Source organism: Marmota monax, unplaced genomic scaffold, assembly GCF_021218885.2.
Source record: "Marmota monax isolate L192 unplaced genomic scaffold, Marmota_monax_Labrador192_F-V1.1 WCK01_AAM20220418_F8-fsc00001, whole genome shotgun sequence".
NCBI classification, from domain to species: Eukaryota; Metazoa; Chordata; class Mammalia; order Rodentia; family Sciuridae; genus Marmota; species Marmota monax.
Window position 1 is genome coordinate 25805864 of NW_026693777.1, and position 14647 is coordinate 25820510.

Sequence of the window (14647 nt, forward strand, 5' to 3'; positions counted from 1 at the left end):
CTTCACAGAATCTGACTTTCAGACCTCATCTTTTAGTGTAGTTAATGTGTATGATGTGGGAATAAAGGATCTGCAAAGCATTGGAATGTTCCTATAGTATTCTTGAAATTATTAGTAAAGCCTGATGCCATATAAGATCTTTTTCTTTCTCCCCTCTCTCTTCTTTGTCTCTGTCTGTCCGTCTCTCTTTCATGCTGGGGACCAAACCAAAGGTCTTGCACATGCTAAATACATATTCTTCCACTGAGTTACACTCCTGGCTATAAGTCCAATTTTTCAGTCCTATGCTTAACCCAGTTGTTATCACTGGAAATATTTCCAATAAAATAGCAATTTTCCAAATTTAGATTTCTTCTAAGTAAATCTTTGGAAGAATCATCACCAGTTTGGTAGGCTTTTCACAGATGAATGTTTGAATCTGGGTAAATTAGTTGTGTATTGTTTTTCTCTGTATGTACATTCTCTACTTGCTATGTAGAAAGGGTCACTGCTCATGATTTCCTTCTAATCTTGGGAGAGAGCTTTTATATCACTCAGAAAAGGCTTCATGAACTATATCAAAGAAGACCATAAATATTTATCAAGCATCTACTCTGTACCATGTATATGCTATATACTGATAAAGATGTAAACGATATAATTTTTTTCCCCAGACCTAGAGAAGTACTCCAGAGTTCAGTTTGTTGTTGAGGCCGTCTTAGAAGTATGGACAGAAATAGAAGAGTGAAAAGAAGCTAACAGAACATTACCGAAATGCTAAGAAAAATATAAGGACTGCATAAGATAATGTATTCAGCTCTCTATTAGTATAGTATCTCAGGAGAGAGTCTAAGCAGACTCTGTGGCCTAAAAGTAGAAGTGGCCTAAATAGGTAAAACTAAAGGGAATCTGTGTAAGGAAGACTTGAGTGGGAAGAGTTGGAATATCAAAGTCATTATAAGGAGTTGAATCAAAATACATGTAGAACAAGTATGCCAAATTTTATGAGCAAGAGGAAGTCTGAAATTGAGACACAAAACCCAGCTGAATCAATAGTAGTCAAGGAACAAATGATAAGTCTAGGAGAGGACTGATGAGACAAGCCTGAGAACATTTAGAGCCAACAGTTATCAATGGGTGGATGCATATGGGTTTGCCCAGTTTATAAGTCTAGATGTAGGGTGGACATGTCTACATCACAAAGTATATGCCTCAAAATATACATGTATATAAATGATAAATAACATTTACATACTAGCAAAAATTTCATTGGTATGTTTGGAAGCTTTATGTTTAGTGTTTAGAGGAATTAAAGCTTATAAATCTCAATACAACAACAACAAAAATGTTACCTGGATTTTATTATATCCTAGGAAGAGTTTCTCTAGTTTTACCAAAGGTTGCAATTTGCTCAGCTCTCGTAGTCTATTTTCCTCCAGATGAAGTGCCAAGAGAGAACTTGGTTTGGCAAAAGCACTGTCATTAAATGCTCTGATGCGGTTATGGTCTACCACCAATTCCTGAAGGACTGCTAAGTTGTCTAGCCCTTCAACTTGACTGATTTCATTCCCTAAAAAAAAGACAAGTCATGATATATGAAGTGAGCCCAAATTTTAAAAGTTATCTACCTTCTTCTCTATATTTTTTGAGGGGGGGAAACAGGTATTGAACTCGGGGGCATGTGGCCACTGAGTCACATCCCCAGCCCTATTTTGTATTTTATTTAGAGATAGGGTCTCACTGAATTGTTTAGTGCCTCGCTTTTACTGAGGATGGCGTTGAACTCGAGATCCTCCTGCTCAGCCTCCCAAGCTGCTGGTTATAGTTGCGCACCGCCATGCCTGACTCATTTAAATGTTTTTATCAAATGACTTAAAAAGGTAATTTTCATTTTTATGTCTCAACAGGTTTACAAACTGATTTTTCTCTAACCCCAGATAGCAACTTCCTCAAAATGACATTAGATAGCTTTAGTATGTCCTTTTGCCATTATGAAATGCAATTGTGCAATTTTGCAATGAAATTATGAAAATATCTTGGATTCTTTTGATCTCCTTATATATCTAATTAGTCATTTTGACCTAATATTTCGTCTTTTTAAGTTGAATATTAAATGAGATATGTAGACAAACATCTTGCCCAGTGACTCCATAAGTGGCAGCTATCATTGTCAGAGTATGTTGTCTCACTCCTTATATAGAACTGCCCCACTTGGATTTGCCATGCTAACCATGGCAACTGCACAATTCCCCCTTTACATTATTAGATTAAAATAGACCTTCTATGGTTAGGTTTTCCACTTTTTGCTATGTCAATGTATCTTTTAAAAGGTCTGTCATTATTATGGTCAATTTCTTGATTTTTTTCCTTTTTTTTTCCTCTTTAAGGTTAAGTCTCCATATTCTTGATCCCAAATCAAAAATACCTTTGATAGGCAAAAAAAAAAAAAAAAAAAAATACATTAAGTTTTTAGAATATAGTCTGAAAAACCTGTCTTCCTGAAAAAAAGTAACTATCCAAATTTCTTTCCATGTCTCATAATGAATTTTGTGTGATGTTAAATAATTATTGTTAGATAATGTTCCAAACTCCATGGGTTTTTTAATGCCACTTTTCTAAAAAATTTACAATTCCTATCTATTGTTGACTATATTCTGTCTAAATTTCTCTGTCTGGCTTTCCTTAGTTTGGTCCTGCTCAGTATTTTTAACTTCAATTCTTCACTATTCCACAAAATTAAAAAAAATACTATAAAGTGATGAGACTTACTTAAAAAACTAAATAAAACAAATAACTCATATCAGGCTGGTCCCTTTTTAAGTGTTGGCCCACAGACATTGCAATTGTGTCCTGTGACTCTTTTCTTCCTCCCTTGCAAAGCTCTCAAAAATGATCATTTATAATCAAAATTGTAGAGGAGTTAATCTTTCAGTTTCTCTTTCTCTGAACTTCTATTGCACTTACTTAGTAACACATAGTTAAAACTTAATTCATCTTTGTCTGAGTACATCTCCTCAAGTAGATCTTAAATTACCTCAGATTGAGGATCTCTGTTATGTATAATTACAATAATACAGTACTTTCATAGTACTTATGAAACAATTTTGACTTAGGAAATATTTGTGTTAATGGTTACTTTATATTGTTTTTTAAATAGAATATTATATAAAAGTAAATTATGATGTAATACTGTATTGTAGCCCCAGAATATTCTATTTTCCTTCAAAAAATGGTTTTGAAAATCTGCAGATAACCAAAGAAAAATCCATGTGTGATTATTAAAATATTTTTGCTAATAAATATTTAAATAAATGTTGATACTGGAATTTACTTATCAAAACAAGATGAGATCAAGTTGATTTAAAACATTTTGATATTAAGTGTTTCTACTTACCCTGTAGAAAGAGGAATTTTAAATTTCTTAGTCTGTTAAGTTGTAGCTGGATTAAGTTACAAATTCCATTGTAGCCCAAATGAAGAACCTCTAAACTGTGCATTATTGGAGGTAAATTTTCACTGCTCATTGTATCTCTGAAACACATAAGTTTCAGAACATAAACCTAATTTCAAATCAGCTATCATAAAAAGATAGTCTGATATGTATTTAGTATAAATTCAAATTATAAGAGAAAAATGAATAGATTAATATATCAGAGTTGAGCTATAATATGTATTATCTTATATTTTATGTAATATTAATTTTTATTTTTAGTTTTATGTGGTAAAGAATAAAGATGTACAGAAAGTCACAATGAAAAGTGATAGCTAATGCAATCAGAAAAGGAAAAAAATGTAGCCAATTGCAAAGAAATAAGTAAAATTGTCTTTATTCTCAGATGACATGACTCTGTATTTAGAAAATACAAAGAAATACATCAAAAGACTATTTGAACTAATAAATGGGTTCAGCAAAATCACAAGATAAAATAATATATAAAAATCAATTGCATTTCCAATATTAGCAATAAATAATCTGCAAATGAAATAAAGAAAGCAATTCTATTCACAATAGTATAAAAATAATAAAATACTTCAGAATAGATTTAATGGAAGAAGTGTAAAATTTTTACACAGAAAACTATAAAACATTGCTGAGAGAAATTAAAGAAGATCTAAATAAATGAAGAAATATTTCATGTTTGTGCATTAGAAGATAATAATTATTTCAAATTGATTAATAGATTCAATACAATCTCTATTAAAAGCACAACAGCTCTCCATTCCCATGGAAAATAATCCTAAAATTTATAAGGAAATGCAAAAAACCCATAATATTCCAAACCCAACTTGAAAAAGAAAAAAGTTAGAAGGCTTAAATCCCTGATTTCAAAACTTATTGTAAAACAGCATTCCAAACCAATCTGGTACTGGCACAGAGATAGACACAAAGACCAATAGAATGGAATTGAGTCCAGAAATCCACTTTCACATTTATGATCAACTGACTTTCAGCAAAGGTGACTAGGCAATTCAAGAAGGGAAAGATGTGTTCTAAACAAATGGTGTTGGGACAATCGGATCTCTATATACAAAATGATGGATTTTAGTCCTCATACCTAATCTCACAATATGCACAAACAGTAACTCAAGATAGATCATAGGTCTAAATGAAAAACAAAAACATAAAGCTTTTTGAGGAAAATGTGAAAAAATCTGTGACTTAAGGTTAGGCAAAGAATTATTAGAAATCATCAAAATCACAATCTATAACAGAAAAAATTAATCATTTTATCAAAATTAAAGTTTCTTCAAAAGACATCACTTAATAAAAAGACAAACTACATATTGAGAAAAATATTTGTAAATAATTTATTTGAAAAAGGGCTTAGTATCCAGAATATTCCAAGAACTAAATAATAAAAAAGCCACATAATCAAAAAATTAGCAAAGGATTTGAACACACATTTCACCAAAGAAAATATATGTCAGGTTTAAATAAATATGTGAAAAATCTGCCCAACTATATTACTCATTAGGGCATTATGAATTAAAACCTCAATGAAATGCAATTGAAATCCAATAGAATGGATGTAATGAAAAAGACAGTCAATAACAAGTGTTAACAAGGATATGGAAAAATTAAAATACATAATATAATGTAAAATGGTACAACTATTTTGGAAAAGTGGCATTTTCTTAAGCAGTTAAACACTAAATTACTATATAACATAACACCTCTGTTTTTAATTATCTATCCAAAGTGTCTAACCAAGGGGAACATAATGAAAATATAAGTGCACATAAACATTTGTTCACAAATGCTTATTTTTCATAAGGCCAAAAGTGGAAACAATTCAAATGTCTATTAACTGGTGACTGGATAAACATAAGGTAGCATATACATACAACAGAACATCTGAACTCATAATACATGCCACAGAATGGATGAACCTCAAAATCATTATTCTGAGTGTAAGAAATGAGATGCACAAGACCACTTATTATATGGTTCCACTTTATTTTTTATTTAGTTGTAGATGGACACAATATCTTTATTTGTTTATTTTTATGTGGTGCTGGGGATCGAACCCAGGGTCTTACACATGCAAGGCAAGTGCTCTACCACTGAGCTACAGCCCCAGCCCTATATGGTTCCACTTATATGCAATGACTAGAAAACACAACTCCATAGAAAATAGATTAGAGATTGCTGAAGTGAGAAGTATGAAAGGGAATTGACTAAAAATGGACCCCAGAGACCTTTTCAGTGTAAAGGAAATATTCTAAAACTCTATTTCAGAAATGATTGCATAATTATAAATTTAGTAAAAATCATTGAATTATACATTTAAAATGAATTAACATGGCATATACATGCACTTCAATAAAAATGTTAGAATAATTAAATATGAATAGTTCCAATATAAAGGATGTGTATAAATGTTCATGGTAACTTTAATCATAATAGCCTCAAACTGGAAATATCCCAAAATGCCCATCAATGGTAAATAAACAATTTGTTGTATAATTTTGTGATTCAATTCATATAATGTAATACTACTCATCAATAAAATAAAATGGACTACTGACACTTGCAACAATTCAGATGAATCCCAGAAGCACTGTGTTAAGTGAAAGAAGTCAAGACACAAAAGAGTAATTACTATGTACTTCCAATCTTATGAAATTCTAAAAAAAGGCAAAATAATAGTAGTGGAAAATAGATCAGTGATTGTTGACATGGGTGAGGATGTGGGAGGAGGAGATTGCAGAGAGATAAAAGGGAATTTTCCTGGGGTGGGAACATTTTGTGTCTTGATTGAGATAGTGATTATATGACTGAATATATTAGTTAAAATTCATTAAATGTACACTTAATGAATATTTTATTACATTCAAATTGTACTTCAATAAAAGTGATAAGCACAAGGAATGTTCTTAATTGGGAATACTGTAAATGAAAGTATTCTGACTGATACATGTATTATATATTCTCTCTATATATACATATATATATAATTTTCCTATTCATATATATGAAAATATATATTAAATTATATACATAAAGTTGAAGTATCTATTTATGAAGTTCATACACACATATATATACAAGGTGTGTTTATGTATACATATAGGTGTGTGTATATATATATTTATATATATTTATATAAATATAAATAAGATGTGTCCTCATTTTCATGAAGTATCTTTTTATCTTTGCCATTGATATTGGGGCATTAAATGTACAGATAAATAATTTAGAAATAAAAAGAAAGCAAATATATTTAAGAGAAACCTAGGCCCATACTACTTGAATAAAGGATTCCTTTTTGGCATGATAAAAATGTTCTGGAATTAGATAGTGGAGATGGTAAACAAACAATCCTTGTACTGTACACAAAGGGTTAATTATATTTAGTATGTGAATTGTATCTCAATTAAAAAAAAAACTCAAAGTCACTGAATCTACAGTGACCTTGAGTTTTTTTTTTAAATTTTTTTTCTTTATTTACAATCTAAGTATGAAATGGAGGAAGCAGGGATAAAATGTCCAAAGGAATAGTTTCTCATTTGTTTATTGGTACCTGGGATTGAACCCAGGGTTGCTCTACCACTGAGCTATATCATCAACCCTTTTTATTTTTTATTTTGAGACAGGGTCTCACTAAGTTGCTGAGTGATCCTCCTGCCTTAGCCTTCCCTCCAGAGTTGCTGCAATTAGAGGTATGTGCCACCATGCCTGGCTGCAAAGAATAGTTTAAGTATTTTCTTTTTATTTGAGAAGTTCACTTTTGACATATAGCTTTTGAATAAAATAATTAATAAAATAAGTTAAATGTATGTACTGAAACATATTACTTTAAAATTCCCAATAAAAATTATTTGTAATTTAAAAAAGAATTGTACCTATTTATTTTTGAAGTTCCTTGTTGTCCATAACCACTTGAAGGTACTTTCTGGTAAAGTAGTTGTCTATTAGTTAAGTGAGTCTGAGGCTTTAGTCTAGGCATGATTGATTCAATATGATTATAATTGAGGCATAAGACCTATGGGAAGAATATCTTATTAATCAAATATCCTACAAACTATTAAAATTATAAGGAAAAACTTGTAATATGAACATAATTTAATAAAATATTAGTGTTAAAGATAAGTTTTTATAACCCAAATTATTTAGATTTAGTTTTAGATGTGTTTTTAATTATCCTACATGTTGGAAAATTATAACACCACACATAAAATAAGAAAGACTTGAGAAAGCTACACAGCTTTCTCAGTCTGCACTTCTGATTTCTTAAGGTGTGATGTCGATGGAATAACTCCTTAGGCTAGGCCTTATTTGGTGGCTGAGTTGAGGTAACAGGAAAGGAGACAATGAGGCTGCTTGAAGAACCTTAGCATTCTCAACTTCATGTCATACCTTCTCACTATGGAGGCAGCCTTTTATCCCCTCTCCTCCTGCAGAGTAAGATTTACTGCATGCAAGACAATCAATGAATGGAGGTCAAATCAAAATAACTTTGGGAGGTAATACTTTTTCTTGACTAGTAAAAAATAAATAAATAAAAACAAAACAAAAACCTTTGGAATAATTTCTCTGCTTTAGTAAATGGAAATATATTTTAATTAAAAATAAAGACGATTACAATTTGCATTGAAAACCTAAAACAAAAAAGAGAAAAGATTTGTAGGTGACTCACCTTCACATTCGGCAGATAGATTAGTCCACTGAAAGAGGTAAGATTATTGTTCTGTAGGTTCACATTACTCACATTTCTAAATTGGTCAACTGGAATCAAATCTACAGTTCTGAATTTAAACAAAGCAAATATAGTTATTATTTTAATAGGGAAGAGAAAAAAAACTTCCTATGTTTTTTGAGTTCCTCCATATATAAACTCCTAAGGGTATTTTTTAAAAGATATCTGACAAATACTATGAAAAATAATTGCCTTAATATAAAATGTAGGAATCAAAATAAACAGCTAAATACAGATTTTTGTTGGGCACATGTGTAAGAAAATGATAGAATTTGATTGTTTTAAGAATGCCTATTACCACATAAACATAACACTATTGCAAAAGAAACCTATAAAATAAAAATCTGTAATTCATTTATAAATTCATAAAACCATGGTGAAATTGATAAGGTAAATTTTAAGATTTTGAGGTTGTAAACTTCAGAGAATATATATGTAAATCAGGTTATTTCTGAAATGACAGGAAGTGGATAAGGACAGTAAAGAAAAGGAGAAAGTAGTTATGGCATTGGAAAACAGACACCTAATATATTTAGGTATGATGATGTTTTAGGGAAAGAAAACCTATAGGAAGAGAAAGAGCTTGAGGTGAGACTTTTAGGATTTGACCCGTAGGTGTTAAGCAAATTAGTAGGGCTGACAGTGCAATAGGCACAAAGGCAGAGAAACATGAAAATAGTATCTTATGATTAAGATTTAGAAGCTAGAATATTTCAGAGTTTCTAAAGTATAAAGTGTCATGAGAAGCAAAGGTAAGAATTACAAAAGATAAAAATTATTCTACACTACGCAGAATTTTTAATTCTGTTCTGTAGACAATGAAATCCACTGACAATGTTGAAAAAGGAAATGATATGATAAGACTTGCATCTTAGAAGGCAATATGGGTAACAAAATGGGTTTTCAGGGAAGGTTTATGTAAGTCAAACAAAAAGATCACCAAATGAGTTTCTAAAACAGTTTACTGCAAATGGCAGTGACTATGGAAAGACAAAGGAATTTTGAGACAAAATTCAAACATGAATCTATTGACAAAGATGGTGATGAATTAAAAATGGAAAACAAAATTTTTCTTTCTTTCTTTTTTTGGCTTGGGTAGATGCTGCCTTTTAGATACTATCTACAGAGCAATTGTATGCTCAGGTGAGAATAAGTTTGGGCTAAATATGGTAAATTTGGGAATCATCATCAAAAATTAAATCTTGTTTGCTCAGGAAGAGTACAGAATAAGAAAAAGATGAGAGCAAAGGAGAGGGGATTATAAAAGAGAAGTAAGATAGAATAGAAGGGGGACTAAGGATGAAATTCAGAGATCATCAGAAAGTTAAGAACTCATAAAGAAATCTGAGAATTTTATAGTAAAACCAAGAATGTGAAACTATGGTTTAGAAAGGGAGATAAGAATGCTGGGCATGATGGTGCATGCCTATAATCCCAGTGGCTTCTGTAGTTTTCATTATATAGATCTTTCACATCTTTCGTTGATTCAGATTAGAAGTCTGAGGCCAGCCTCAGCAATTTATTGAGACCATAAGCAACTTAGCAAGACCCTATGTGAAATTTTAAAAATAAATTTAAAAAGGGTGGGGATGTGACTCAGTAGTTAAGAACTCCTGGGTTCAACCCCCAGTTTAACTCCCACCCCCCCACCCCCCCAAAAAAAAGGGGATATACGAAGTGAAAGAGGAATCAGCATTCTTGGCCCCTCAGAGGGGTCAAGTTTGATAAGAACTGAAAATAGTTTATCATAGGAATGGTATATGGTTGGGAACTTGCTTAGCATTGATGATTCAATCCCTAGCACCACAAAAACAAAAAAATGTGCCAGTGGAAGTACTGCTGCATTGGAATAGAGGGATAAGATATGAGTTGCATAACCTGTTCCTAGCATTGGTCTGGTTGCCAATCTGACATCACTGTTTATTAGTTTGTGTAATTTGGGCAGGTCTCCTCCCTTGTTGGGTCGTCCCCCCCCTCGCCCCCCCGTGTCTTTCACCATGGGTTTCACTTAATCATGGTTTCCACATTGAGCTCTACACTCTGGCAACTGCAGGCTGTAGAGTTATTAGTGAAGACCTGGGAATCCATGTTATCAGACAAGTCTGGAGCCTGAAAAAAGAATTCTACTTTCATGTCTATTATATGTCTTTGGTGATGCTGTTGTGATTAATAAGTTGCAATTTAAAGTGTTGTAGAATTTAAAAAATTTTGATCTTCAAGATTTTCTTAACTAAAACATTTAAGTTTTTGCTAAAAAAATAAAAGAGAGAGACTAATATATTTGGTTGAAAAGCAAAAGCACAATATCCAAGAAAGAAATTGATATTTGAAAACATAGTCTTATATAATAAAAAATTATTAATTCATTTCAAAGAATGGTAAAGTTAGCATGAATTTTGGAGTAGGGTTGATGATTTATTGGTTATGGTTAGATAAGATGTATAAATGTATGAGCTTCAGAAAAATCATCATAATAATTATATATTTAATTACAATATCAAAAGGTATCTAATAAAGTGATTATACCTTATGGATGATGAAGTCCAATTTAATTCCTGCATTTGGGAAAAGTTTGAATGTCCTTGTCGTTCTGTAATCATATCAGAGGTAAGTCTTCCACCAAACAAATCTTTTGCACTCTCAGTCTCTGGTGGTTCCTATATAGGATACCAGTTTCAGGTAAAAATGGAGTGGGCTGTATTCTTTCCACTAAGTGCAGGTTAACCCCTGCTCATTATATATTTAAAAAACATGAAAATACTAAATGATGCAGAGAAGGTAGACTAGCTGGGGACCTTGGGACCTGAAGAATGATAATCTGGATTTTCTTTTTGCCTCATTTATGTCATTCAGGTGCTGGAGAAAATATAAATGCCAAAATGTCAACAATAGAAAAAAAAGAAAAACCCAGTCTGTCTTCTCTAGGATATTGAAAGCCTCAGAAGACAGAAAACTTTTAAATAATAATATGTCTACTCCAGGTGAACACCACAAAATATACTGTAGTCTTAACTTTATCCCCACCAGTAAAAGCAGAATGGGCTGCTCAGACTTGCCCAGTTGTAACAAAGCACTCCTCTGTCATTCCCCTGCGACTTGTCAGCTTGGACTTTTATCAGCTCCTAACAGTGATACACCCCCCCCTTCCCCCCCAAAAAAGTATTACTTCAGACAACATGGGGAGCCTGGATTCCCACTTCTACTTGGTAATAATGAGGTGTCTGTGGAGAATTAATGAGGTATTCCTACCTCTGTCAGCTAGGATGAATGAGTGGAGGCCTATGGGGAATAGTAACAAGGAGTCTCTCTCTTCCTCTCCTAGCCAGAGAGAATCAATGGAAGCCTGGTGGGAAATATAAACTCCTACTGCAGTCTAGCAGTTAATTAAGATATTCATGTCAGGTTGTTAACAGAAGCCAAGTGGGGGGAACTTGGATTTCTGTCTCTTAGTGAAAACAACAAAGTAGTAGCCCAACTTCTCACTGGTATAGTATTATCAAGTGAGGTTTGCTAAAATAGAAGATTTGAGAAGAAAATTTGGACATAATACCAGTACATCCAAAATAAAATAGAAAAAGCTCTCACCATGTGCCAAACTAATGGAATCTAAACTCAAGCATGAAAACACAATCAACAAACAACAACTTTGAAATAACACATATTTGTAATTATTTGACAGATTTCAAGCAGGCATCACAAAAATATTTCAACAAGCAATTATGAATGTATTTAAAACAAATGAAAAAAATGAATCTATCAGCAAAGAAGTAGAAAATATGAAGAAGGTTGAAATAGAAATTTTAGAACTGAAAAATACAATAGACATATAAATGCAATGGAAATAAATGCTCAATAAAAGAATGAAGAGGAAAGAATCAGTGAAATTGAAGATAATAAAAATAGAAAAACAGACAAAAACAAAAAAAATAAAACACTCTTCTTACCATGGGATTCATATAAGGAGGGAAGAAACAGTTGAGGTTGAGAAGATATTTGAAGAAATAATAGCAGGAAATCCTCCAAATCTAGCAAAAGACATAAACCTACAGATTTAAAAAGCTGAGTGAATCCAAGAAGAGAAAAAATTCCCCAAATTCATGCAATGACACATAGACACAATCAAAATCAATCAAATTTCTGAAAACTAATAAAGGAAAAATTATAAAAGCAGTCAGGGAAGAGTAAAATTTTACCTAGGAGGACGAAACAATTTGAATGACAAAATATTTGTCATCAGCAACCAATAAACAGAGGATGTGGCAAAATAAAATAATTGTCAACCCAGAATCCTATATATCAAGAGAAAATGTCATTCAGAAATGAAAAGGGGAATTAAGACATTTTTCAGATGAAAGAAAACTAAGCAAAGTATCATCATCAGAGATACCATAAAAGACGACTAATGGAAATTCTTAACCAACAAAAGGAATTTTGGAATACCAGGAAAGAAGCAAGTACAATAGACTTTCCAAATTATCTTTGTTTGGTTAAAGCATAAAGGGATATCTGATGTGGTTCTCAGTATATACAGAGAATATATTTAAGATAATTATTAACAGTGGAGGAGAAATAATGGAAATAAGATTTATACTCTTAATTAAAATGGGTAAAAATTTCAACAATAGAGCTCATTAAGTTATGTATATGTTATATAGTACTTGGAACAATCACTAAAATGTCTATATGAACAGACATAAAAAACCCATTACAGATAAATAAAAAATTTGACATATGTTCAATCAGCTCATAAAAAAACAGAAGAAAACAGAAAAAAAGATATAAAAAAACCAGAAAATAAAAACAAAATTGCAAACTTTATCACTAGCATGTCAATAACTACATTAAATGTAAATGGCCTATATTCATCAATCCAAGATATAAATTGGTAGTAATAAAGGAAAAAGACCCAACTATCTGCTGTAAACAGAAAATCACTTCAAATATAATGAAACACACAGGTTTAAAGCCTTCCAACAAAATAAAACCTGGGACTAGATGGATTCTCAGCCAAGTTCTCCTACACCTTTAAGAAAAACTAATGCAAATCTTCCTCAAATTATTTATGAGGTATAAAGGGAAGGAACACTCTCAAATTCATTTTGTGAAGCATGATCCTGATACCAAAACCAGACAAAGACACATAAAGGAAAGAAAATTATAGGATAATATCTCTGATGAACATAGATGAAATTTCATAACATATATATATGTGCTGAATATATTCTCTCCCTACTCATAAATCTAATGCATTTCTATTATTTCTCATTTAATGTCTAAGTTCTTCAGTCTAGTCTTCATGTAAAATTATTAATTTATAAATTTATATCATACCCCATTCTGTAAAGAACTTGTGGCAGTTTATAGGAAACACATATAATAAAATAGTAAAATGCAAATCACAAATAATGAAGACATAGACTAAGAAAAATATAAGTTAAAATAGATAAAAACCAGGGTTAGGGACAGAGAGACCATAAGATCCTACTGAGTTATAAAATTTGGGCCTGAGCTTTTTAGTTGTCAAAGTGAGGGAAAAAAATAGTTGAACACTACTCATTATGGGTGAGAGAATAAAACTTTTCCTTAGAGGCATAAAGGCTTTTTCTATAATTATCTCTAAAAGTATTTTCTCATGTGGTCCTTTGAATGAGGTCACAGAGAGATAGGAAGAAATGATTCTCAACATCTTTTACAGCAAATGCAGAATAGTTTCATAAGACTGTTTTACTAAGCAGTTCTCAATGAAAGCTAACAACTAAGTAAAACCCAGTACACGAGATTCTAGAGAATATGTATTTATTGAAGTGAAACTGTTTTAGATTCTCTCAGGAGGACCCTTTAAGAATAAGGAAAGGGATTAGTAATTTTTTTTCAGAGCACCTGAGTACCAAATAATCATGAACTACCTTCTCAATTTCCTAAAAATTGTGTAAGTTTTATTGACTAATGGGAGTTAGGCAACATTACCCAAGGAAACCTTTTATTCTTCACACATTTGTCATGTTTTTACCCTGTCCCATGGAAATCATGAGCCTCATATGAACTTGCTTTTTATAGAATCCAAGTTTCCAAATGTTGCTTTTATATTCAGCCATGAATTCTCTGTGTTTTTTTAAAATTTTTACCATTTACTAGTGATATAGTCATACTACACTTGTTGGTTTTCCTTAATTACTAACAATCATATTTTTCCAAGAAATACAAAGCTGGTTTTAGGTCAAAAAAGATAGCAAGGCTCCAGGGCATATTTTTTCCTATCCCGTTCCACAAAATTATGCTCTTTACTTTTTAGACATTGATCTCAGTGGGTACAAATGTAAGCATCATATTCCTCCCTTTCTATCTCAATTTAGACACTTAAAAATTGCCCAGATGAGGAAAATTTAAAATCCAGATCTAAAATGAGTTTTGGAGACTGAGATCTTAATAAACATAGTAAGTTTTGGTATGCTAGTGATAAGTCAGTG

General features: G+C 31.7%; 1 protein-coding gene across 1 annotated transcript in view; it reads right to left on the reverse strand.

Moving 5' to 3' along the window:
* Window positions 1-14647, reverse strand: part of Lrrc9 (leucine rich repeat containing 9) — an 87873-nt gene that overhangs the window by 15667 nt on the left and 57559 nt on the right. Inside the window, exons 23-27 of the mRNA XM_046461645.2 lie at window positions 10707-10837; window positions 8121-8229; window positions 7327-7466; window positions 3374-3510; window positions 1332-1549 (exon numbers count right to left, since the gene is read on the reverse strand). Of these exons, the coding sequence (XP_046317601.1) occupies window positions 1332-1549; window positions 3374-3510; window positions 7327-7466; window positions 8121-8229; window positions 10707-10837 (735 nt within the window). The remainder of the gene's footprint in view (window positions 1-1331; window positions 1550-3373; window positions 3511-7326; window positions 7467-8120; window positions 8230-10706; window positions 10838-14647) is intronic.